The sequence below is a fragment of the Lampris incognitus genome, chromosome 3 (genome assembly GCF_029633865.1).
Source record: "Lampris incognitus isolate fLamInc1 chromosome 3, fLamInc1.hap2, whole genome shotgun sequence".
NCBI lineage: Eukaryota > Metazoa > Chordata > Actinopteri > Lampriformes > Lampridae > Lampris > Lampris incognitus.
In genome coordinates this window covers 76,245,287-76,272,868 of record NC_079213.1, presented here as the reverse complement: position 1 = coordinate 76,272,868, position 27,582 = coordinate 76,245,287, and the positions used below count along the sequence as shown (strand labels likewise).

Here is a 27,582-nt window from a genome sequence, read left to right as displayed (position 1 = left end):
GGGGAATAGCATGATCCTCTCACGCACTACGTCCCCCTGGCGAAACTTCTCACTATCAGGTGAAAAGAAGCGGCTGGCGACTCCACGTGTCAGAGAAGGTATGTGGTAGTTTTCAGGCCCTCCCCAAATCGGCAGAGGGGGTGGAGCAGTGACGGGAATGACTAGGAAGAGTGGGGTTCAAAAAGTACAATTTGGGAGAAAAAGGGAAAAATCCAAAAAACAAAATAAAAAATAAATACAAATAGGGTTAGGGTAACCCCAAGTTCATCATATTAAATAGTGATCACTGAATATCTCATGCAGAAATCAGAATGTGCAGTAAATGATAACATTACCCTGCTGAATAGTCTAGTCTCCATGACAGATCTACAAAATTACTTATATACAGTACATTTTAGGAGGTCTCTGTGACATAGAGGAAATGAGAAACACTACAAATAATAGAGCTTAATTGAGCTCTGACCTTTTGATTTATTGGAGAGATAATGTACACATTAAAAACAGACATTGTTTTGTGGAAGTAAATACTGGGTGGTAATCACTTGTTTTCCCCAAAGTGTGAAATCCTACACTTGTAATGTTTTAATGTAACAGATAATTTTCAAGCAGAGTACCAAATCGTTTTTTTTTTTAGAGATTTGACTGGCGATTCGGTCCTAACATGTCTCAGATGTGCCTGTCAGACTGGTACAAATTTAAAGTCAAATATCTATCTGTCTGGCAGTTCCAGTGTGAAAATAATTGGCCAAAAGCTTTATTCAATGTCTTTACATTTTTCACACTGCAGTCAGAAGCAGCTTAGCCAAACAGAATGCCACTGAATAATCTCACTTCACGGAACGTCCCATCTTCGATAGTTGAGTCTCATGAAGGACTGAAAAGACACAAAACCAAAGTTTGCAAAATCAGGTATGGACAAATTTTCTCTACTCAATCTATTGAATTATTATTATTATTATTATTATTATTATCATTATTACTGTTGTCATCAGTAGCTATCAAATGAATGATTTATTCGACAAAAGATGCTTTTCTTATGAGAGAAACAAAGTTTGTCTCACTGTCTAAGCTGTGGTTGACCAGGCCTTGCTGGATGTCGATGTTTGCCAGGGAGCTCTACGTTGTCTCTGTAGTCTCTGGGTTTGGAGGGCTGTGGTGACTCTGACTGCCCTGGCCGGGACTTGATTGGCAGAGGAGGCCGGCTGCTAGCCACCATTATCCCTGCCTCTGAGCGCGAGGGCACCACTGGTTTCTTAGAAGAGGTGGGGTGCATGGTGATAGGGACTGAAAGAAGAGGTTTGGACTCAGAGCAGGTATATGATCGGTTTCTGGGAGTGGGCACTGGGGGACGATCAAGATCCATATCTGCTGATTTGGAGTATGGGAAAATGGCATCTGGGGGCATAAAGTGGTCCATGTGTTGAGGTTCTTGTTCCTTGGCCCAGGCTTGTGTCTTCCTCATTTGACCATAAAGAGGATTGTCAAACATCTCTGTTTTTGTCGCATTCTCATCCCTAGAAAATACACAGTTGGGTAAGCAAAGTTCAGGTTATACAGATGTTTCTGATGAAACTTTTTGGGTGCTTTGTGAAAAAAAATCAACGACATGTAATAATGAATCTCTGAAGATGCTAGTATTGAAAAGTTCATTATATGAGATTTGAACACTGTCATGTAGATTAGCTGCTATCTTTTTTAAGAGTTAAATCTTAAATGACAACCTTTGAATGATGTTTTCAACAAAACAGGCACTCACTTAGGGCTTGATGCTTTCCCCGTAGGGCTGTGTATTGCTGTATCATAAGAGATCTTTTTGGTTGAGAGGCCAACAAGGTTCAAGTCTTTACACATCTGACCAGCACTTGGGACCGTTTTCAGTGGCATGCTGTAACTCCAGCCCTTGTCCATTGCATACCCCTCTTTGTAGCCTACTTCCATGTAACTGGGGTTAGTGAAATCAATGGCTTGTGGAAGAGCAAATCTGTAGTCAAGCAGAGGAAAGAAAAATCACCCACTTCAGTCATGTGCATGATATTCTTGTAGTCCATAAAATGACACCGAAGAAATATCTCACTTGTTGATGTGGGTGTCACCTCCTTTGCCTTTTGAGGTAGCTGGGTCATCCTTTTCAACTTTGATGAAATCTGCAGGGGGCACAAGATAAGGATCATCACTGCAGGGAATAGGTTGTTTTAGCGGTTTCTATTGAAACCTTCCATGCTATTATGTAAACATTTTGAAGTAGATAGCGCACACTGCACCCATTTGGACACAAAGTGATTCTCACCATATAACTTCTCTGTCTGCTTGCCCTCAGAGGTGTGTAGCTGGATGCCCCCGGTCAAGCTGCCCGTCCTCTCTCCTTGATGGGTCAGCGTGATTTGAAATTCTGTATAGCAGTACTCGGCAGCACGCAGTGCAACACAGCCCTCTCCTATAAGAATAGCAAGACGGATGGAGAATAATCAAAGTCTCACTCGCACCCAGTTGACTAGATCTATAACAGTGCAAATGTAAATTTTCTACCATATGACTCATCACAGTCTGTTGACTTCACACAGATGAGGATGTGCTGGTCCAAAAGGTACTCAGGGTCAGAAATGATGGGGGTGAGCTGGAATTGATATTGGGGACATATGCAATTGTTGATTTTAATACACATAAGCATAATTATTTCACCACACCATAACAAAGACAGTCATCCTACACACTGAAATTGCACCCTTGGTTTACCTCCGCTAAGGAAGCGAATCGAACTTTAATTGACCCGTCTGGGTACTCTGTGTTCTCCCCCTCTGGGGTCTTGACAATTTCTGTAGGCATAAAGAGTAATCTTTGTAATTTTTTCTAAGTTGGTCAATATCGAACTTTCAAGTCCACTAAAATAGAAGTCACCATGATATGATCAAAACTATGAGATGTATTACTCATCTAACATACTCTCCAAGCAGCTGGAGTGGTATTCGATGAAGAACTTGGTCTTTGATTTTGTCAGAAGAGTGGCAACACAGTTCATGAACTTTATCTGACCTTGAGACGAAGTATTTGGATCTAAGAATAAGAACAACCACAGATTATTGCACTGTACTAAAGATATGGGAGGGAATGTATTTGGATAGCAAGAGCTGATCTGCAGCGGAACATAGGCAGCGAAAAAGTTACCTTGCTTTGAGACAAACTGTGAGGCCACACCGACTTCAAATGTTGCAAAAACTGGTGAGTGGTCACTTGTCATGATGTCATTCGTGCATCCTGCAAGTGGAAAAGTTCACTGAAAACTTTTTGAAAATTGTTTGTCTGTAACATTTATGTTTTTTTTTTTTCTGTGCTGCTGCTTTCTTGGCCACATCCCTCCTAAAAAGAGATCTTTAATCACAACGTGACTAACTAGTTAAATGAAAAACAAAAAGAATCGTTTCACCAATTGGGTTGTAAATCAAAACGCATATCAATATTTTTTAATTATTGTAGAAGTTACTTACCATATGACTGACAGACAACATGAACCAGAGGATACGACTTCCACAGGACACGATCACACCATGAGGGCAGATTGTATTTTGTCTGTGGAGTACAAATAATCAGTATGTAATAACTTTTAAGAGCTTTCACCTTGAAAACTGATGGTGACAAGTTCAGGAAAACCTTCACAGCCAATTTCTTCAGAATAGAATAGAATAGAATAGAATAGAATTTTATTTGTTATTGTACAAGTACAACTAAATTTGAAAGTGTAGTTCTTATCAGTGCAACGATCAATATGAAATGAATTAAAAACATAAAACACAGACACATTCATTTCTACATTCTACTGGACACCAACATATTGCACAAAAAGTCAGGAATCAAGACTTAGCAGCATTTAGTGCGGTTATGGCTCAGGGATAGAAGCTTTTCTTTAGTCTGTTTGTCCGAGCTCTTATTGTCCTGTAACGTCTGCCCGAGGGCAGCAGTTCAAACAGATGGTGTCCTGGGTGGGATGGGTCCTTGAGGATCACATAGGCTTTTTTGAGGCAGCGGGGACTGTATAGGTCTTCCAGGGAGGGGAGTGGGCATCTGATAATCTTCTGGGCGGTGGTGATGACCCTCTGGAGCGCTTTCCTCTCTGCTACTGTGTAGCTGGCAAACCAGACACAGATGCAGTCGGTCAGTATGTTCTCTATGGAGCAGCGGTAGAAGGACACAAGCAGTGAGGTGGTAAGGTGGTTCTTCCTGAGGCTCCTCAGGAAGTAGAGTCTCTGCTGTGCCTTCTTAACCAGTGCTGAGGTGTTAATGGTTCAGGTTAGGCCCTCCTCTATGTTTATGCCCAGAAACCGGAAGTCTGAGACACTCTCCACACAGTCCCCACTGATGAAAAGGGGATGACTGTCCGTTTTGTTCCTCCTGTAGTCTGTAATCAGCTCCTTTGTCTTGGAGGTGTTGAGGATCAGGTTATTTTCCCTGCACCACACAGACAGCCGCCCCACCTTGTCCCGGTATGTAGACTCATTCCCCCCAGAGATGAGCCTTGCCACCATAGTGTCGTCTGCAAACTTGACGATGGTGTTGCTGGAGTGAGCGGGGGTGCAGTCATGTGTGTACAGGGTGTAGAGTAGGGGGCTCAGCACATAGCCCTGTGGGGAGCCAGTGCTGAGGCTGAGGGCTGAGGAGATGTGGGGGGGGGGCTACTCTGACCCTCTGTGGGAGCTCAGACAGAAAGTCCTTAATCCAGAAGCAGATGGAATAAGCAAGGCCCAGTTCTGTCAGTTTGGTCACCAGTCTGTGGGGGAGGATGCTGTTGAATGCAGAGCTGAAGTCCACAAAGAGCAGCCTGGCGTAGCTCCCCTGCTGCTCTAGGTCGGTCAGAGCGGTGTGGAGAGATGTGGCTATAGCGTCCTCTGTGGACCTATTTGCTCTGTAGGCTTGAGATGATGTGACTTTGAACCGGTTTCTCAAAGCACTTCATTATGACGGGTGTGAGTGCCACAGGTCGGTAGTCATTCAGACTGCTGACAGTGGACTTTTCTGGCAGTGGGACTATGATGGATGACTTCAGACAGGGTGGGATAGTGGACTGGGATAGGGACTGATTGAAGATCTTGGTGAAGACCCCCGCCAGTTGGTCCGCACATTCCTTCAGCACCCGTCCAGGGATTCCATCGGGACCTGCAGCCTTCCTCGGGTTCACCACCCTCAGTGTGCGCCTCACCTCATGCTCCTCCACCATGAGGATCAGGCTGCTGTAGGCTGGTGGATGGAATGTGGCTGCCTCCGGTGGCTTCTCCTCGAAGCAGGCAAAGAAGATGTTAAGCTCCTCTGCCAGTGAGTTGTCACCGTCAGCAGCTGTGAGGTTGCTGGATTTGTAGCTGGTGATGTGCTGAACCCCCTGCCACACCTGCCTTGTGTTGTTGCTGCTGAAGTGGTCCTCAATTTTATTTTTGTAAGCTGCCTTGGCCTCTCTGATGCCTCTTTTCAGGTTGGCTCTGGCAGCACTGTATTGTGCCCCATCACCAGACCTGAGAGCAGTGTTCCTGTCTCTCAGCAGGCTCTGGACCTCTTTTGTCCTCCAGGGCTTCTGGTTGGGATGAACCCGGATTTGCTTGACCACGGTGACAGTGTCCATGCAGTTCTTGATATAGCACAAGACAGTTGTAGTATACTCCTCCAGGTCCTGATGTTCAAACATATCCCAGTAAGTTCTTTCAAAGCAGTCCTGCAGCTGATGAGAGTCACCTTCAGGCCATGTTTTAACAGCCTTAATTGTGGTAAGAGCACTTTTCCTGAGGGGGGTGTATGCCGGGATTAGGAGCAGGGACACATGGTCAGACTGGCCCAGGTGTGGTAGTGGTTTAGCCCTGTAGCCCTGTTTGATGTTGGAGTAGACCTTTTCCAGTGTATTTGCTCCCCTGGTAGCACACTTAATATGCTGATGGAATTCAGGGAGCACTGCTTTTAAATCAGCATGGTTAAAGTCCCCTGCTATGATGTGAACAGCCTCAGGATACATGGTCTGGTTGTTGCAAACGGTGTTATGTAAATGTCCAAGAGCTGAGCTAGCATTAGCATCTGGTGGAATATACACGGCAGTTATCATGACCACAGTAAACTCCCGGGGAAGATATACGGGCCTGCATTTAACAGTCACGTACTCCAGGTCCGGGCAGCAGTAGCTGTCTACAGTCTTTGTGTTGGTGCACCAGTTGTTGTTAACATAGACGCATAGCCCCCTCCTTTGGTTTTACCGGAGTCTCTTGTCCTGTCCTGACAGTGTATTGTGCGGCCTGCTAGCTCAATAGCTGTATCAAGTATGAATGAATGAAGCCAGGTCTCTGTAATAACCAGGATGCAACTTTCCTTGACGATCTTGTCCGTTGCAACCTGTAACTTAAGTCCGTCCATCTTATTTGCGAGGGATCTAGCGTTGGTTAGGAAAATACTAGAGAGCGGCGGCTTGTGTGGCCACCTCCTTAGCCTCACACGCCGGCTCTACAGCCTCACTTTTGTCTCCTGTCCCTGCGTCGCCTCCACCCCTTGCCAGCGGGAATGGTAAACCACGGAGAACCCGGACTCCTGGCTATGTCCGCCAGTATGTCATGGCAGCGGAGACACTTTGCAGTAACAGACTGCTCGTTCTGTAGTCCTATCTTCGAATCGGCTGTAGATTTTGTTCCCCCAGCAAAATGTCGTCAAGATGAGCAACAAAACATACAAAGACAGCCATAAAACGCACCGAAAAGAAGAGCACTGAACCGCTGCGTCATTGCGCGCTGCCATCTTGGTACCATTTAAATGGCAAGCCATGCAGACATAGTCCTCCTCAAATTGCACATGGTCTTCCTAGCTATTTGTGCAGATGAATACACTTTTATTTCCTACAGAAAGCCTGACGTTGGCCACGCTTGAGAGGGATGTCAATGGAATTTGTGGTGAAAACATTTTAATTAATGTTAAATCTAAAGTTCCTCAGGAAATACTATCTGGAGCTACGTCATAAGGAATGAATTGGAAGAAATGGTAAACTCATATAAACATTTGCACACAGGCTTTTCTGATGAGAGGACTATTTTTTTTGGCTGAGTGTCACCCAAAGCAGAAAGCTTGTTCAGGTGTAAAAACAGAAAACTCAAAAGGAATTTACTGCAAGTTTTACTACAGCAGCTGCTCATTCACTGGTGCTTCATAACTTTATTCATGGAGTAGTTTTCAGAAACGGGTGTAAAACATTTTACTTAAAACATTACTGGAATCTAAAATATACTGACTGCTCAGTAAGACATTTATCAGATGTCTCATTTTGCAGCCCAAATCAGCTTTTTTAGATCACTGTTTTTGAAAAGCCTAATGTGAATGTAAAGGAACGAAATTGCTTTACTTCATGGTTCAGAAATTCCCATCTTTTTACACAGGAAATACCTGAAGATATGCCTGGTTTTAAATAATGCTCTAATGAAGTTAATGTCATTTTTAGTTGACATAGGGATCAAATGCATATATGTTGGTTGGGCTCAATTGAAGTTAGTTCCTTTCTTGGTATTCTCCATTGCAGATAGTTAAGAAACATATTGAAATTGTCTCAGTTTCCAGCAAATGTGCATTATACTTTGAATTTTCACCATTATCCATTGCATACATTACATTCACACTTAGAAACACTGATCTAAAATAGCTTGAGGTGAAAGCTTGATTGCGTCAGCTGACATTTATATCTAAAACCAACATGGCCTGCCATGTCAATGACCTAATGAATTACTCAAATTATAGCCCTCTTTCAGTTTCTTCACCCCAGAGTATGACTTCAGCCATATAGGGAGAAAATATATTGGACAAAGCATGAGCCTACCCCTGTGGCCTTGGCCTTTGTGTAGGCATACTTCTCTCGTGTGTCTCTTTCAAAACGATAGGTGGGTGCAAAAGTAATATCCTCTTCATCTACAGTCAAAGAAAATAAGAGTGTGTGTTAGACATGTCATGCATGCTGAGCAGGAATACCACTGAGACCACTGGACACAGAACTGTTATAGAAAGTCAAGGTCAGTTATAGAGTCATAATACACCTATCTGCTGTCCTATCCCCTTTATGCCTAAAAGGAGGATATATTGAAGTAATTTCCCACAAGTGCTGATGGCTCACCAAAATGTAAGAAGACTTTTCCCTCATCCCTTTCCATGTTCAGCTGGTCTTTACTGAGGAGTTCCTGGTATTGCTGCTGTTTGATCTTTGTCACAATGTTTTCAGCTTCCTGTAAAGACAAATGTAACGCAACATTGTGGCCCTTCCTGCCTCGTTCAGTCAGCAGTTGCTTAATATAACTGCTATTGAAGAAGTGAAAAACAGCATGCTGTTTCATGCACCAGTCACCCTTACTCTTTGTGTTCGAGCGTTATCTCTAATTATACACTGACGAAATGGTGTTAGGGTTGGTAAACTAGACATCTGCCCCATGCTAACGTTGAAAGCTTTTTTTTAATCACATGAAATTAATTCAGATTCATACCCTCTGATATCTTTCATTTGTTAAATACTGCAACGTTTAACAATGTTTGAGTTCAGTGAATTTTTAATGACTTAGACCTCAGTCTTTCATAAAGACTGTATAAAAGCTGATATAAAGCATAACTTGTCATTCATGAGTGTGCGTGTAGATATGAAGAAGTGTGTATGCAAATCCTCTGAGTCTATCTGTTCAATATCTCTTTCTTCTTTCTGTCATCTTTCTACACTCTGCCATCTGTTTATATCTGTGCATGCCCTATCCGCGATACATTTTCACAACTTACTGTAGATGGAAATTCAATTCGGTAGTTCAAATCACCGAGCCAGAGGAGGTGGGTGAATCGATGCGTAATGTCGAAAGGATTCAGTTTCTTATCTCCCAGGTTTAGGAATCTCAAAATGTTGATGTAGTTCTGATTGCGTCTGCAAAAAAGAGCAAAATAAAAAAAAAATTGTTCAAGTCATCCCTCACAGAAACAAAGAGCAACACAAAAAGGATGTTCGGGTCACCATTAAAAAAAAAATGCTCATAATGGGGAGGGTTTTCCAGCTTAAGCATTTTTTTTTAAATTTAGATTCTGCTTCACCTAGCCCTGACCAATTGAAACAAGATTTTATTGGTAATGCAAACATGTTAGAGAGATACCATTCCCCAAGATTTTGGAAATATAATTATGGCAAACATCTCAAATCACAGCCCAGGGGTTTGATACAATGTATGTCTACATTGGCCTGATGAATTTTACTGCATTTCTATGGTTGTTTGTTTCAAAAGAATCGATCTCCAAGCGCAAGGTTTTATGACAGTGGTGGGGGCTATGGCACTACTCAAAGTGAAATTATTTTTTCAATACTGATGTAATATTACTGTCAGCAATCTAAATGTTATAGAACATAGGTAAGGGGAATTTCAAGTTTCCCTTTGCAGAAAAAAACCCTTATTTACCTGTATTTGAACGAATGAATGGTTTATTTTGAACATGTCAATGAAAGCAGGATATTACAGATAAGCCATTGCCAATAATCTGAAGTGATCAACAAATCCACACATCAAACTCAGCGAACAAATCTCCATATGCATCAGATTATTTGTTACATGTTCGAAAGGGAGAAGAAGGAAGTATACATTTATGTTTTCCTGCCCCTTCTCACCTACTCTTAAGTTAATTCAGCTACTATACATTAAAATTTCAATTCCCACTTTACTGTATTGTTCAAATTCAATGCAAGTTGTGGTGCACAATACAATGCACGATACAAACTCAACCACTGTGAACAATAAGAGAATAAAGAAAAAAAGAAGCACATCAAAAACATGAAAGAAAGCGAAAAAAGAAAAGGTAAAACACGTGTTAATGTCATGTACCAGGAAGAAACAGATCTCAGTGCTACATACAACCCAAATATCCACTTGGTGTCATAGAAAGAAAAATGAAAAAAAAAATGTAATAAGATATGTTTAGAGATAAATGAAGTTTAAACAGTTAACACAACACTTCGTCATCCCTATATCTCTTGATAATCAGTCCTTTGTACTTCTTCTTGAACTGTGTAATACCTGTAATTACCCGTATTTATAATTTTCCAGCTTTTTATAAAACCAAACACTAAGGGCTTTAGATTCCGGGTAATTTGCCTGTGCTAGTTCAGGGCACAAATCGAGCAGGGATGGGCAGCATGGTCCAGAAAGGGCGGGTGTGGGTGCAGGTCTTTGTTCCAACCAAGCAGTTACACAGCTGACTCTACAAATTAAGGTCCTTAGCAAAGCCTATTGGTTGACTAATAGATTAAGGACAATATGGTTTCTGTGAAACATCGTCACAGAGATGCATGAGCAACTAGGGGGCAGAAAGCAGCTACAGTGCAGAGATTTTAACCAAGATAGAGCTCAGATACAGCAGAGGTGATGCGCAGTTGTTCTGCAATAAACTGCATAAAGTGCCAAAAGGATGCGTGGAAAATTTTCAACATTCCAGCTTTGGAATGTTGAACATTTTGTTGAACATTTTGTTGAAATGTTTTGTTGAAATGTTGAACATTTTCATTGTTGAACTGCTTTGGTAGCTCTCAAAAGATTATGCATTATAATCTTTTGAGAGCTACCAAAGCAGTTTTGCCCCCTGGCTGCGCACGCACCCAGTAATGTTTGTAAACAGGAACCCCATCTATAGGTTGACTAATAGAATCAGGTGTGTAACTGCTTGGATGGAACAAAGACCTACATCCACATCGACCTTTTCTGGATCATGTTGCCTACCCCTGAGGATGTGGCCAATTGTTTTTTGTTTTGTTTTGTTTTTTCATTCATTCATCATCAGCCGCTTCTCCAGGATCGGGTCGCGGTGGCAGCAAACTAAGTAGGGCACTCCAGACGTCCCTCTCCCCAGCAACGCCCTCCAGCTCCTCCTGGGGGATTCCAAGGCATTCCCAGGCCAGACTGGACATGTAGTCCCTCCAGCGAGTTCTGGGTCTCCTCCCAGCTGGCCGTGCCTGGTAAACCTCCAAAGGAAGGCACCAAGGAGGCATCCTAATCAGATGCCCGAAGCACCTCAACTGGCTGCTTTCGACGTGAAGGAGCAGTGACTCTACTCCGAGCTCCCTCTGGATGTCCGAGCTCTTCACCTTATCTCTAAGGCTGAGCCCAGACACCCTACGGAGGAAACTAATTTCAGCCGCTTGTATCCGCAATCTCACCCTTTTGGTCACTACCCAAAGCTGATGACCATAGGAGAGGGTTGGAACAAAGATTGACTGGTAAATTGAGAGCTTTGCCTTCCGGCTCGCTCAGCTCCCTCTTCACCAAAACAGTAAAACGTCCACATTACTGCTGATGCTGCACCAATCTGCCTGTCAATGTCCTGCTCCATCCTACCCCCACTCATGAACGAGACCCCGAGATACCTGAACTCCTTCACTTGAGGCAACAACTCATCTCCAACCCGGGGGAGCAATCCACCATTTTCCGGTAGAGAACCATGGCCCGAGACTTGGAGGTGCTGACACTCATCCCAGCCATTACACACTCAGCTGCAAACCACGCCAGTGCACGCTGGAGGTCACGTTCTGATGAAGCCAACAAAACCACATCATCTGGGAAGAGCAGGGATGCAATTCTGAGGTTCCCAAAACGGACACACTCCTCACCTTGGTTGCGCCTTGAGATCCTGTCCATGAATATCATAATATCGGAGAATATCGGAGACAAGGGACAACCTTGGCGGAGTCCAACACCCACCGAAAATGTGTTTCACTTTGTGCTGAGAATATGGACACAGCTCTCACTTTGGTTATACAAGGACCGGGTGGCTTGTAGCAACTGCCCCGGTACCCCATACTCCCGCAATACCCCCCAGAGAGTACCTCGGGGTACACGGTCGTAAGCCTTCTCCAAGTCCACAAAACACATGTTGACTGGCTGGTCAAACTCCCATGTCCCCCTCCTTACTTCCACAAGGGTAAAGAGTTGGTCCGTTTTTCCACGGGCAGGACGGAATCTGCATTGTTTCTCCTGGATCAGAGGTTCGACAATCAGTCGGAGCCTTCTTTCGAGCACCCTAGAGTAGACTTTACCAAGGAGGCTGAGCAATGTGATGCTCTGATAATTGGAGCACACACCCTTGTGCCCCCCCCCCCATTTCAGGACATGCTGCGGTGGCGGTAATTGGGCGCAACGGCGGCACAGTTGTAAAAGGGTTGGATTAGAAAGAATAAATCATCAATAGGGGTGGTGGGGGCTGTCTTCAATTACGGTCAATCAAATCAACGTCTGTCATGGCAAACTGCCAGTTTCGTAATGGACGGCAGAAGTGTAGACCAGCTAAGGCAGAAAAGTGTCCCCCAGGAGGAAACTGGTGTCCTTGTTCCCAATATGCAGTCACCAAGTTCGCATACAATAGACCTTAACACTAATTCCAATGTGCTATGAGACAACACGCCAACAAGATTATTTGACAGGCTACCGTTTAATCAATCAATCAATCAATCAATCAATCAATCAATCAATCAATCAATCAATCAATCAATCAATCAATCAATCAATCAATCAATCAATCAATCAATCAACCTAGTTGCATTTTATATAGTGCTTTTCTAGCTGCAATAGCCACTCAAAGCGCTTTACAATTAATTGGTTTACACACATGACTGTAAGATTTTGTGAGAAAATAGATGATTAAATGCAAGTAGTGACGTGTCATCATTCTCACCAGCGTCTTTCTCTCTTTCCTGCACATTCTATGAACACAGCAGGAGAGAGTTGTGATCACGGATCAGCTAGCCTTGGCAATCAGTTCGTTCTTTCACGCTGAATGAAGTTAATTGAAATCCCAGTCACCATGTTGGTTTCCATGTTTTATGACGTACATTAACTTTTATGTTGGAAGACAATGATAACACGTCATGCAGATTTTTTGAGACTAAAAGTGTTTAGGATAGTGGCCATTAGTTACATTATTCACGAAATAGGCCAACATAACACACACAAAAGTGGCATATGTAATTTTGGATAAGTCTATGCTAGGTTCACCTTCACCTAAAGCCCAGAAACTACCACGCAATGCCTGCATCTGCGCAGGCAGGCACGCTAAGATGTGGTCTGACCAGGCGAAGATGCAGGCAGGTCTTAGCGCAGACGCAGGCATAATATTTGGTTTTATTTGATGCCAAACTAGCACTGCGCCACCTGACTTTGACTGACAAACCCTCTACTGCGCCCTCATACCCATTTAGGCACAAGTGATGTCATAGCGATCCCAAAAGTAGCAAGCGCACCCAGGCAAGAGAGAAAAACCACCTTGCGTCCAGCGAAATTGACACTAGTCTGCTTTAGCACTACCGCCGGCCTTGCGCCATCTGGAAACTAGGGTCCTATAAGTTTTCTTGTGTTTGTATTTTCTGTTGGCAGCAGAGGAAAGTAGTACATATGTATGTACCTACTATTATGTAGGTGTAATGTATTTAAAACGGGACACACATCTCAATTGGGAGCTAGCTTGTTTATTCCGCAATGTGAACAGAACTATGGGTGGTGTGTAGGGACAGAACAGACTGCAGCTACAGAAGGAAAACACAATATGTTACATCTCCCCTCTTAAACAAAAATAAACATTCATTGAACTTGTGTAAATAAACAGAATACCTGTGTAAAGTAAATGTGATTCTATACACAATAACTTGGAAGGAGTGTTTACCAGCGCTTCACTTTCTCAAGATGAGAAAAACAACTCAAACATCAAACTCAACTCAAACTCAAACACTTAAAGATTCAGTCTATCAGGAGGCTTCACAACTCTGCCTCTTCTAGTAGTAAGCTGTTCAGCTGGCTGGGCTTGAGTGGGGTTCAACGGTATTTTAGGTGGTGAGTGCGGCAGTTTAGGAAGAGCTGGACATTGTGGCTCCTCAGTTGGCAGATCTGATAGTTCAGTTCAAGGTTCATTCCAAAGCCAGTGGAGTGGACGGTTGGCGGCTGTGGTGCTTTTGCGGAGGTGTTGGCTGTTGCGGCGGTACTCTTTGTTCCCACAGTCCACAACATAGGACCGCGGAGCACTGTGTGGTTTAACTACAACTCCTGGAGACCATTTGTGGTTGCCAGGATAGGGTTGCATCCTAACCTCATCCCCAGGCTTAAGAGCAGCATGAGGTTTGCCTGCTCTCTTGGGGTCATAGTAGAACTTTTGGATGTCCTTACTTTTGTCCAGCAGATGCTTTACTTTGAGAGGATCATAGGCTGTTGGTGCGAGTAGCACACGAGCAGTAGGCAGCTTATTACGTGGCCTCCTGTCCATGAGCAGTTGAGCCAGCGACAGTCCTACTGACTCAAGTTGAGTAGTCCAACAGTGCAATGTGTTTGTCTGGTGCTTTACTCTAAAACTTCTTCACAGTTTGCACTGCACACTCTGCTTGACCATTTGAGTGAGGCGTATGTGGTGAAGATGACTTGTGTGAAATACCATTACTCTTGCAGAAGTGTTTAAATTCCTCTGAGAAGTACTGCGGACCATCATCTGTATGTAAAGTGGCAGGGATGCCATGCCTGCCGAACTGAGCTTTCAGAGTCTCCATGGTGGTGTGACTGCGCATGTCTTTCAGCTTATTAACTTCAATAAATGTTGAATAGTAATCCACTAGGAGGATATACTGTTTGCCTTCCAACTCAAACAGATCTAATGCCACCTTCTCAAATGGCAGCTCTGGCATTTCTGTTGGCTTGAGTGGTTGTCTGGGCAGTTTATTTTGAAAATCAGCACACTTGCTGCAATTTCTGACCATTTCTTCGATTTCAGCACTCATGCCTGGCCAGTATAGCACTTCACGGGCTCACTGTTTATTCTTCACTATCCCTAAGTGAGATTAGTGTATACTCCTAAGCACGTGCTCTCGCATGGTGGGGGCTCTATTATACGTAGTCCTTTGTATACAACTCCATCAGATAACACAAGCTGGCTTCTCGAGTCCCAATGTGGCTGAACAGGAATTGACACTTCCCATCTGTGCTCTGGCCAGCCATGCTGAATTGTCTGTTGAAGAGAGTTTAGCTCTTCTTTTGTGCACTCTTGCAGTTCTGTGTACTTCTGGTCGCTAACTGCAACAAAGTTGAACATGAACACACGCTCTTGGCCATCCATCTCAGGCGCGCTCTCTGGAAGCTGTGCTCTGGACAGCATGTCAGGCAGCTCCATGTCCTTTCCTCTCCTGTAGTTGACTGTTAAATCATACCATTGTAGTCGAAAACGCATTCTCTGGATGCGCATGGGGGTAGACAGCAGTGATTTTTTTAAAGATATCTTCGAGAGGCTTGTGATCATTGTATACTGTGACATGCGTTCCAAATATGTAGTTGTGAAACTTGACACAGGCAGGCACAATGGAGAGCATCTCCTTTTCAATTTGTGCATAGCATATTTCTGCATCAGTCATTGACCTGGATGAGAAGGCAGCAGGTTGACTGTCCTGCAGCAAAACCAGTCGTAGTCCACTGCTACTGGCATGACAGTATATTTTGACAGGCTTTGTGGGGTTGAAAAACTTCAGCACTGGAGGATGCGTGCACAACTCCTTGAGTTTGTCCAAACTCGCTGCTGTGCTGGCTGCCAAGCAAACGCCACATCACTCTTTAGGAGCTGACACAGCGGAGCATCCTCTTCACTGAGGTTTGGTATGAACTTTGACAGGTATGTTACAAAGCCCAAAAAGTGGCGGACACCATCTTTGTCTGTTGGCGGCGACATGCAACGTACTGCATCAACTTTGGCTGGGTCTGGTTTCAGTCCATCAGCCGTTATTAGATGTCCCACATACGGCACTGCTGCTTGATGAATGTGACATTTGTTGAAGTTGAGCGTCAGATTGTAGCTCGTTGTTCTCTCGACTACTCTGCGCAGGATTGCGTCATGCTCCTCCACTGTGGGAGCTGCTATGAGAATGTCATCCATCACGCTGACGGTTCCTCTGATGCCCTCGAGCATTATGTCCATGATAAGTTGGAAAATTTCTGGTGCACATTTTAGTCCAAATGGGAGTCTCAGCCATCTCTACCTTCCAATCAGTGTATTGAAGGTCGTGAGAAAGGATTTCCTCAGATAGTACTTCATCCAGTGCTATCTGAAGAAATCCAGATTTAGCATCCAGGACTGAGAAGACTTTGGCACCAGGTATTGTGGAAACAACCTCCTCTGTGGTGCGCATGGGGTGGTGCTCTTTATGACTTTATTTAAATCACTTGGATCTATGCAGGATCTTATCTTGCCATTACACACTACAGCTCCCATAGAGCTCACCCACACCATAGGTTGGTAGACTTTAGTGATGTAGCCATCTTTCTCCATCTCTTGTAGTTTCTCCACTATCTTTTCTCTGAGTGCGTCTGGTTGGCAGCAGACAGGATGGACCACACCCTGTGCATCTGGGTCAATTTTGATTGTGTATGTACTTGGGAGGGTTCCGGTGGTGCGTGTCAGTTCTGGGAACTCATCAAATCGAACTGGTACACTCTGTTGGATGGTGACATCAGTACTGCTCGATTTGTTTTTTTCAGTAAAGTTTTTTAGTGAGTCCAGATGAACAATCAGGCCCAAAGCCTCAACTGTATCACCACTGAGTACATTTTCCTGTGTAATGTCCACAATTTTAAACTCTGCGCTCACTTCACACTTCTTGTGTTTGATCAGTAGATCCACTGCAGCAACAGGCTTGAGCTTGTGGTTGGAATAAGAGCGAAGTACTGTGCAAGAGCATTTTAGCTCCCCTGTGTGTATGAGGAAATGGTATCTGTCTAGGGTCACTGTATTGCATTTGGCACCTGTGTCAATCCTAAACTGCACCTCCTGAGACAGAATTTCCAAGTTTACTTTCCGTTTGTCATCTGCAGGACTATCAGTCTGTGTCAGATTTTAGTGCAGAATTTCATCATCTAGTGAATCCTGACTTGGCTCAACACTCACTGAATTAACTGCCTGTTTGTGAGACACAGGCACGCAGTGATTTGTTTTTTTACAGTAGGAACATACTGAGCCTTTAGCTGGGCACTTTCCTTTGCTCCCCTTGTGTTGGGGGTCTTTTCCACAACTTGGGCAGCTTTTGGGTTGGTTGACTGATGCCTTCCTCTGATGTGTGGGTTTTGACTGTCCTTTACTGTATGTTTTCTTATTAGGTGCTGGGTACTTTGCTTTGGTAGACACTACTGATACTTGTGAATCATCCTCTCTGGCGATTTTTATTTGTTTCTGTGACATTTCAAACTGCTGAGGGATTTCTATAGCTTTAGGTAGTGTCAGGTCCTCACCTTTGACCAGCAGTGTTTCTTGGACCCTTTTTTCTCTTACTCCCGCAATTATGGCATCAATCAACATGTCATCTGGGTCAGCATACTCACAATCCATGAGTATCAGTCTCAAATCCTTAACAAAGTTATTAAAACTTTCACTTGGTCCTTGTTTCTTTTGTTTGAAATGATGCTTGGCTATTTGCTTATTTTTCCTCGGTCTGATGTAGCTGATAAACTTATCCAAAACTTAGAGGGATCCTCTTTTTCCACCATCAGCCCAGTTTAATGTCTTGTAGATTTCTCTACCTTGCTCGCCAATCCACTTGCCTAGCCAACCGGCTCGCTGTTAGCCGTTAGCTCAGAGAGAGGACCATTGAAGATGAATGTGACATGACTCCTTGAATCTTTCAAACTCTTGATATAAACAGGAGCCTCTCAGTCGATCTTGGGGTGTTCAAATTGCGAATATGCCATTATTCTTAATTTTCTGTTCTCAACAGACTTCTGACACCATGTAATGTATTTAAAACGGGACACATGTCTCAATTGGGAGCCAGCTTGTTTATTCTGCAGTGTGAACAGAGCTACGGGTGCTGTGTAGGGACAGAACAGACTGCAGCTACGGAAGGCAAACACAATATGTTACAGTAGGTGTAGTATGAATTAATGACCTTAAATATAATTTCATGTCACATGTATATAAAATATATTTAATAGTTACATTGCTACTGTTAACAGTGTGTTGTTGTTGAAAGTCTTATTTGCTGCTCACCTGGACTTCTTATCACTTCCTGAGGTCAGGTGGCTGTTGACAAAGCCAAAGGATGTACCGTTGAACATGAAAGACACTGCCACTGCTCCCTTGTTTCCTACATTGAAAAAAAAGACAGAATGCTGATACAGTGTGCATTTATTCAGCCATTTTATAGAGACATTCGGGTCAATGAACGAGTGTGAGTGACTCACCCAGAGTATTGGCAATCCCCGTTTTAACGCTGTCGGAGAAAACGTGGGAAATTCGGTTTTCATGCTCCGGCTTTGCTAGTACCACAATGCGAATGTTCCACAGCGTGTGGACGGCCACCTGAATGTTGCAAGATGCATATTACACCTTATGGGTGGACATTCATTCAATGATATTGTTGGCGTGTGGGGCAAAGTCACTCACTTGTTTGAAACGGATGTTTGTTATGCCCCTTAAGACATGTTTCAGTGTGTCCGTCCACTCTTTCTCTCCCAATGGGTCCTCTTGAGAACCAATTACATAGATGTCATAGGGGATGTGGTCAGCTGTGTCATCACACGTCTTCCCCTGGCCCTTGCACTGAAACCATGACTTGATGTGGTGTGGGGGACTGGCGTTCCCTGTGGATTGATGGAGCACATCCCAATTTAGGGATGAAATCTTGCACTGTGGTACCATTTTGATTCGTTGAACTGTAGCACATCTAGATTTGATTTGTAAAAACTGTTACCCATGTTCCAGGTGCCAACAAAAACTGTGATCATGTCCGGCTCGGGTTTGTCCGAGTGTTTATTCTTCATTTGTTGAAGAAGCTGGCAGAATCCCTCTCTTTTCTGGTAAAAACATTAACCAACAAGATATTGCATTAAAATTTTCAAAAAAGCATGTAATATGCTACTAATTACTAACGTTTGATGATATGTTTATGCTACAATGCACTTTCCATACAATGAAGACTGTGGGAGCTCTCACCATTACACCGAAGGAAAGGTTTTCTACTTGAACTTTGAATATTGTCAGCTACCCAGTCATTCTTTCATTCATTCATTACAATCTCCTGAAAATGAACCTTTCAGACCATTCTCATTGAAGAACTGGTCCATTAAGACTAGAACAGTAAGCCACAACGGAAGCAAGCTCATCAATAGATTTTTGTCAGACAAAACAATATGCACCATCTGTAAAGATGATGCTAATAATGTAATAAACTTTATTTATATTTACTCATTCATATTGCACCAGATAGCTACCTTTGTGTCGTTGAAGACAAACTCTTTACGCAAAACTTTCTCTCTCTCTGTCTCCACCACAACGACAAGTTTGGCATGCATTTTCTGGGATTTCACCAACTGCAGGACTGAATAATAACAGTACACTCACTATATTTTATTTGCAGTTTTGCATGTCTGCAGTAATAGTTTGGGGAGATGAATGGTGGAACGATGGTGGAACGACCCCTTACTTTTATTGTGCACAAAATACTTGTCTTCAGGCCCGTCTCTAGCCTTCTTGAAGAAGACTTTCCCACTTTCAACATCCACTTTGATATACATTTTGGTGGAAATACCAAGAGATTCTGATTTGACCTGCAACATCCATAGAGGGGACCAGTGTTAGCCAAGTGTACATAAAGATAAGTAGGTGTTATATTTTTCAGTTTATTTTTCAGTATTTAATACGTATGCCAAGCACCTCAAATGTAACAGGTGGTATGAGAGATTTTCTGTGGCCTCCATCATACCCGACAGACTCGAACACAGCATTTTTAGTCTGAAAGATTAGTAAATATATTGTTTTTGGGGTTTTTTTGTATTTAATCAACTGCACAAAAATGAAAACTAAATTTAACCAGGAAATATAACTTTGGTTGTTTATTTGTGTGAAGTAATAAGTTTAACAAAAGACAAATTGGTTCACTGTTGGTTCAAATTATAAATGCTTAATGGTAAACTGCCAGTAGGCAATTTAAGTATCTTGAGAACTGAATTGTGATTTTGGTTATATTGTGTGTCACATTACCTTCTCCTCTATGGAGTAGAGCAATTTTGTCAGTTTTTCAAGCCTAAGGGGCATATATTGACTTGAATCAGCAGACACCTATAAATTGAAGCACAAATACAAAGTGAGAAGTTGTGCGTGTGTGTGTGTGTGTGTGTGTGTGTGTGTGTGTGTGTGTGTGTGTGTGTGTGTGTGTGTGTGTGTTTGCATGACAGAGAGAGAGAACATACATTTGGTTTGGTGAGCATGGAGCAAATATATTTAAATGTCATTTCTGAATTAAAACCATATAATCACAGTTTCACCCACTTGAGACCGGAGTTGCCCAATCCTCGGGGAGAGCTGTTGGTCCAACACTCTCTGAAAAGCCTCCAGAGTTGGCAGAACATTTGAAATTTCACTACAGGAATAAGAGTTTTACTATTATTATTTTTGATAAGATATTGATGTAAATAATGAAGGATTTTGTTGAGACATTTTGCAGTCCATGTGATAGACCGTATTTCCCGGACCATAAATCACTGTTGTTTTTTGGGGTTTTTTTTACTCGTCTTGATGGTCCCTGCGACTTACATTCCAAAGCGACTTAAACGATGTACTTTTTTCGGACGATATGCTGCATTTCAACTAAGACCACTAGATGGCACTGTTTAATATTGTGATTAAATTGAAAGTAATGTCCTAAAAAACTGCATTGAGATTGGGATCCTGCGGGTCCCGCGGGACCCAACGCAAATCTCGCAGGAGCAGGCGGTTTTATCTTTGCTGCGGGCGGGAGCGGGTAGTCAAAAATAAACTGCGGGTCCCGGGATTTAGTTTTAGCTAGGGCTAACCAAAAGGATGGAGTCAACAAATGAAGTTGAAAAGAAGATCAAAGCAGGTCATTGCAACTCAAAATCAAAGCAAGGCAAGTCTCACATTTGTTACTGACAAAGATGAAAACGAACTGGACTTTGTTAGTTGCGAAAAATGTGCAAAAGTATTGAGCTACAACGGGCACAAATCTGGCACCTCTATGTTGAGGCGACATACCTGCTCTGTTCTTCCCGGTCAAAGTAAGCTCTCCTTTAAAGATAAAGCACTTCATATTAAACAAGATAGTACTACCGAGACATGTGTCGCACCTTGCTGTAGAGACATTTATTTGGCCGTATGACACAGGGAAATGAAACAAAAAATAAAACAACCGCAGCCAACAACACATGTTCGAAACTAATAAGTAAAATGAATAAATACAATGTAATTTTACCCTACAATAGGTGTACTTATTGCACGAGAATAACTTGCGCAAGTATGACTGCAGTTATTCACTAGAACGTAATTTCGACATGTTTTTTGATAGGGACGTAAGAAAATATTGATACACTCGAGTATTGCGATATTATTTTTTGTGCTACTATATCAATTCTCAAAACCACTTTATCGATTTTTTATTGTTTACGTGTAAAGGTTTGTGACAAACATATCGGGCTTTACAAATAAAATTGCCTTGTGTGTAACCCCACGACCACTAGATAACAGTGTTGTAATCTATCTTCATCCATTTGACTCTTCCACTCCAACGCAACAACGTAAACTGAGACAGGAAGTAGCATAAGCACAAGGAACACAGGCCTGTGAAATCGCAATGAATCGCCTTTCTTACAGTATCGCAATATATCGTGATATATTGAATCGTAACCCCTGTATCGTGATGTGTATCATATTGTCAGATTCTTGCCAATACACAGCCCTGTTATTTGACATGTTAGCCCTATGATGGCCTGGCGGGCTGTCCAGGGTGTCTCCCCGCCTGCCGCCCAATGAATGCTGGGATAGGCTCCAGCATCCCCGCGACCCTGAGAGCAGGGTAAGCAGTTGGATAATGGATGGATGGATATTACCGACAGTTATCTACTATTATTACTTTCGGCTGCTCCCATTAGGGGTCACCACAGCGGATAATCTGTTTCCATTTCTTCCTGTCCTCTGCATCTTCTTCTGTCACACCAGCCACCTGCATGTCCTCTCTGACCACATCCATAAACCTCCTCTTTGGCCTTCCTCTTTTCCTCTTCCCTGACATCTCTTTATTAATACTACACAGTAAAATAACGTATTTTCCCTGCGGGATGGGAGAAGACACAAAATCAATTTCCATTGATATTGTTGTGCGGGCGTGAATGATCAGAATGTTTGCAGGTGCGGGCGGGAGTGGACACACATTGAGGATGCAGGTGGTAATGGTCAGAAATCCAGCGGCAGCGGGATTTCGAAAACAGTCCCGCGCGTGGCTCTATACCTACTGTACTACCACATAAATGCAACTCATACACTGAGGGGACTTATGTGTATATATATACACACACACACACACACATACATACACATATATAGATATAGGAAAAAACTATAAAGTGAGCTATAATTTGAGCTAGGACATATATTTTATAGCTTAAAGTTGTTAAATGGCAGAACAAGCTTGTTTTGTGCTCAATGCACTCATCAGCTGCCTACCTATATATATATATATATATATATATATATATATATATATAAAATTTATATATATTTTTTTCCCCCTCACAACAACGCTTTTTTTGCTGGGTGTGACTTATATTCCAGTGCAATTCGTAGTCCGGGAAATACAGTATATTCCAGTAATTGTACCTGTTTAGATTCCTGCAGATAGTCCATGTCAACTTTTTTAGACCAGGGAGGGTGGGATTCCCACTCTGTACTTGTTCCACATCTGAGCAAAGTGAGGTCCTGAAGTACTCTTGGATGGTCTTTTGGTGGTCCTCTGGTAGCCTTGAATACAAACCACAAGCTCACTGTGATCACTGTTACAAGTCCTCTTTAGCAAAATGGCCAATGGTAAGTTTTGGCCAAAACACATTTAAAATGAACTGTTAGTTTTCCACGAAACAAGGCCGTGCCTTCTTAGATGCTCTTTTTCTATGCCAACTCCTTTTTTGTAACCTATTATTTATTGATAATCCACACTTTCTAGGATTTTTTTTAATGGGTTGTTTTCTGTGCTGCTTTGGAGTGAGCCACACCACTTTGGTGTAGCTGTTTACAGTAGAAAACAGCCTCTCAGGTATTACAGCTATATACACTATTAAGAGCACAGTCAAAACCTTTGTATAATAAATGACTTTGACTATCTGTGTGCAGCTATGATGTGAATAGCATTAATGTGTATTTTAACGTTTGTGAAAATGAGATCATACGTTGACATGTCCAGCTGCTGCAGCCTCTGCAGATACATGTCTGACAAGGACATGGAGGCATGATCAGAGCTCTTTGAGTCACCATGATGGCTTTCTTTTACATCACTGGCTGTAAAGTTCCTTGGTGGTAACTGCGGTGGCTGGTTATTGGGTTCTGCTGGGCAAAAGCCACAACAGATATTAGCATAAAACTTGTTTCAAGACAATACGTTTTGTTGTCAAAATCTATGGAATACACAACCATAGATGCTGCTATTAGACAGCTGGTGTAGAGATGAAGAGGTATTTGACCTGGCTCCTCCTCTATCTCCTCCTCCTTAGGGACTGGGAACTGCAGGTGTGTGACAAGACCCATGTTGGGACTGTTGTACGCCTCCACCAGATCTGACAACACAGAGAAGAACCGGATGGGAACGCCCTCAGACGCCTGTGGAGCAGAACACAGTAGGCCAATAACTCTCTTGTTCTTTCTCCCTCTTTCTCTTTCTTTCCAGTAGTTCTCTCCAGAAGCTTTCAGAGAAGAAGAGCTCATTTGACTTTTGTCCTGCAGTTTTCACTGGTCAGTTTCCCTTTTGCCCCATGGTAAAAGTTCATTCATTCACTTGCATCAAACTGCCCTCTCTTGTTTCAGAATGACACCAACTTTTGACACCTTGAACCCAACAGGGTTTGCGTATTGTTGATCATTCTATCATTACCGGTTTCTTCTTTGGTCTCGCAGTTGTCAGTGAGGTGTCTGTCTTCAAACGCCCAGTCCATATGACTTAACACATCACAGTGTTACTCCTCTTGCCTCTTGCTTTTGAGGAAAGTTAGACATGCTATATCAAATACTTACTGGACTATTTTAAAATTATTCCAAAATGCAACCAGTCAAATTTCGCTGAGCATTTCTTCTTCACCTCCACTGGATTAAAGTGGAAAACATCAGAGGGATTTCTTTATGCTTCAAATGACAGACACAATGAGGGAATGATGATAATGTGTCATGGTGTTAGAAGTGTCAACAGGCACCTATTCCCTAGCCATAATGCCCTGGATATGTCTGAACACTTTAAGATGGTGATACTTTGGGTAAACTGATCAGGTAGAAATAAAATGTTAAAAAAAAGTGTGGCCAGATGACACATCTTACACGACACTGAAAAAAAACCAAAACAACAAACCTCCCCCCAAAAAAACCAAAAAAACACCATTCTTGAACTGTTGATTTATAACTTACTGCAAATTCCCTTACAGTCAAGCACATTTGGCCAAGAATATACTGCCATAAAGGGCATGTTAACATGAATTGTGCCTTTATTCCAAAAATCAAATTTTAGCAAAAGCAATTTGGTTTACTTGGTCAACTTAAGCTGTCATACTCATATTACTGAGTCATTAGAGCTCAGAAAGGAAAACTGCAGTTAATTTCATTTCTGTTTTACTCAGTGATTCTGAGGAAAGGCTTTTGTTTCCATGCTGCATCATCCTGCTTTTAAGCTAGCAATTTGCAGCTGGGGATAGATACCAAATACACATGATTGAATATTATTTATTAAAACAAACAGTCACTGTCAAATTAATACAAGAGTCTGAATGAATGCAAGTTTAGGAGCAAATAATTATGGTGGTATCAGATCCATGAAATTGCCTCATTTCTAAAAATTCCCATATTCTAATGATGATCACAGCAAGGAACTGAGGAGGCATCTGTGGTGATGGCTTCAGTGAAAAGTGTTTGATTGGTCTGCATTGCAAATTTAGTCAATTTTGTGTTTGTGGTTATTACACAGGTCTGTATAATGGGAATCAATTAAGAACCAGTTGAGGTGATTTGTCAGGGAGAATTTTCTTACTCCTGTGTATCCCTTACCCAAACCTTAAGGACAACTACTCCTTACTTAATCTTCAAAGAGTCTAAAACAATAATGAGATGAATAAAAAAGTAAGATGTCAACTATATCCTTTTTTAAGTAAACAATCGACTCAATGAGACACATATGAATAAGACAATGTTGTCTGAAAGCAGACTGGCAGGTTCCATGACAGACTTAGGTATACTTTGTACACTTGTATTAATTGTATACTTAGGTTAAGAATACAATTTTATTTTTATTGCCAATTTGTCATTCATTTGCTAACTACCCTGTTTCCCATAGTTGGAAATGGCCTACATGAAGGAACAAAGCCAGTCCAAATGGTGAGGAATGATTTGAAGGTATTTTGACCCTATTTGATATTATGATCCATTTTAGATTTTTTTTTTGTACCACAGTAAGTGAATTGTTTTGCAAATACATATAAATCTTAATTACATTGCATCCTCAGATGCACAATAAAATTTGAAATGTTTGTATGGAGGTCTTTGCTTTGAGAACATTTTAATAAGAAGCAGATGTAGTGTGATGCATAACTATGAATTCTTTACGCTTAAACTGTCAATATTTGACAGAAATGATTAAAATCTCTCAATAGTTAATTCGAAGTGGGGGACACATGTGTTTGGCCTGCAAAGTAATATCTGCTAGATTATTCAACCTACTTGGACAGAGAACTTCTTCTCCTCATTTGGCAGGATTCTGTATGTGTATACACAGTTTTGGTACCTGTCATTAGAAAAAATAGCTTGTCAAAATCCAGTGCATCATTACGAGTGAATTTTAAAGCAGACAAACATCCTGGTTGACATACAGTATCAAACTGCCTCAGGGACAGCATCTTCTACTCAGTATGCTAGTGTTTTGTTGCTCTCAAGAGTCACTGAACATGAGCGTTAGTTTGTTTGGATAGCAGTTATTCAAATTAAAGCTGACCGATGCAAAAAGATATGACTTGCAAATGGTGAAAGGTGTTGCCTTGTGAGCAATCAGTATGCAAATAAAGGGGGAAATGGCCTAGTATTAGTGTGCAAACAACTTTGGTGTGGTATAATAAACACACAATGGTGTGCTGCACCATCAAAAAGCATTCTATTCTCTCCAAATGACGAAGTTTAGCTGTGCTTTTTTTCCATATACTTAATAATTTACTACTGTGTACTTTCCCCCTCTCCTTTTATATCTAAATCACATTGCATGTTGTAATGGTTTCTCAAATACGGAATATGAGTGAGAATCATCCACCGTCAACTGTTTGACTGTATCGAGGTTGAATTTTATCACTGTGAGCTGCATGTGTCGTGGAGAGAAACGAGCTGTATTTACTTACAAAACACACAAGGCATACGCTCCTTGAATGGACTCACTGCCCCGCAGTAGGAAGCTTCCATCTCTTGCTGCTTTCGAGAGGAGATCCTCAGCTTTGGATCGAGTTATATTGCCATGGTACCAAGGCTGAAATAATGGCATCCTGTTTCTCAATCAACAGACGACAGTCAAGAGTTGCGCATCTGCTCTCAAAATGTATAACAAACCAAAGTAGATTCAGTGTCTCTCTTTAAGCTATTTTCATCTTTCATTGTGTGGGTCCCTTCTCTCAAATGTTCATCCTCTGTCTTTTCCTGTTAGCAGGCTGAAAGCTGTAGAAGGAAGCTGCTACCAACACAACTCTGAACTTCCTCATTTGACAAGCTTGAGAGGAGGGCCTCAGAGCCCTCCACTTGCAGTACTGCAGATCACACCAAGCTGTGAGCAGAGAAATTGACTATCAGCTCTGGGTGAAAACCCTTACCACATAATTCGAATGATTGCACCAATACAAACAAATGTAGAACTATAATTTTCCTTCCATTGACTGTAACTTACAACTGTCAAAATAATGGTGATCTGTTGATAAGCAGTCAATTTCGGGGAAGTCTGGCACAAGTGTCTGAAAAGGGAAGCGCTTGAGAAGAAAGGTTTAAATGTTGACGACATTAGTCACTTTTTGTAGTGAACTCATTCACTGTCATTGGAGCTTCATTAAGGAAATGCACTTGACCTTCTCGGTCACGGCATGTACTGCAATCATTGTCGGTGATAGTGTGCACAATGGCGGTCTCTAATAAAAGAATTGCTACGCTGCAAAATCCATGTCAGTAATTCTACTGAAATAGGTTCATTCTTCAGCAACTCCTTCTGGTCCTCCGAAAGCATTTATATTGCTAGGACGTGACTCAAGGGAGCCTGGGTTAAAACATATTCAGGAAATGCAAGTTTAGAGTTAGTTTGCCATGTTCATGTGATGGACAGGAAGTTTTGCACAAATAAGAGAAGAAAACTATCTACTTGCAAACCACAACTCGAGTCACATGACGTCAAGCGAGAACTGCAGTGTGAGAAGTCTCTGCAGCAGTGGGGGTTTCTACCTTCTGTCTGAAATAGGATCACCACTTTCACAGACAGCACATCAAAGCCCCGAGCATGAGAACTGACAAAATAACACAAGGTGACCTGCAAATCGTACTGTTGCTGAGGTTAAAACATTCAAA

The 27,582-nt window shown here is 42.2% G+C and overlaps 1 protein-coding gene and 1 long non-coding RNA gene across 3 annotated transcripts; one reads left to right on the top strand and one right to left on the bottom strand.

Annotated features, from left to right (window-relative positions):
* Positions 1-451: 451 nt before the first annotated feature.
* On the bottom strand, positions 452-26,679 carry inpp5d (inositol polyphosphate-5-phosphatase D). 2 transcript variants are annotated; one of them, XM_056276126.1, is made up of 27 exons: positions 26,382-26,679; positions 25,717-25,780; positions 23,484-23,619; positions 23,193-23,346; positions 22,627-22,767; positions 20,287-20,377; positions 19,999-20,076; positions 19,672-19,749; positions 19,442-19,565; positions 19,230-19,336; positions 18,710-18,812; positions 18,403-18,599; positions 18,201-18,318; positions 18,007-18,103; positions 8,758-8,896; positions 8,111-8,219; positions 7,820-7,908; positions 3,483-3,564; positions 3,163-3,252; positions 2,941-3,051; positions 2,734-2,813; positions 2,527-2,614; positions 2,288-2,434; positions 2,075-2,144; positions 1,757-1,981; positions 1,062-1,514; positions 452-874 (listed from the first exon to the last, which is right to left on the bottom strand). In XM_056276126.1, the coding sequence occupies exons 1-27, from the start codon at positions 26,519-26,521 to the stop codon at positions 865-867; spliced, it is 3,321 nt and encodes a 1,106-aa protein (XP_056132101.1). In that variant the 5' UTR covers positions 26,522-26,679; the 3' UTR covers positions 452-864. The 2 variants fall into 2 exon arrangements, with proteins under 2 accessions (XP_056132101.1, XP_056132102.1); XM_056276127.1 differs by lacking the exon at positions 19,672-19,749.
* Positions 23,590-26,856, top strand: LOC130109297 (uncharacterized). Its single transcript, XR_008809991.1, has 3 exons — positions 23,590-23,636; positions 25,334-25,374; positions 26,684-26,856. It is a non-coding gene; the product is annotated as an uncharacterized LOC130109297 (long non-coding RNA).
* Positions 26,857-27,582: the final 726 nt, after the last annotated feature.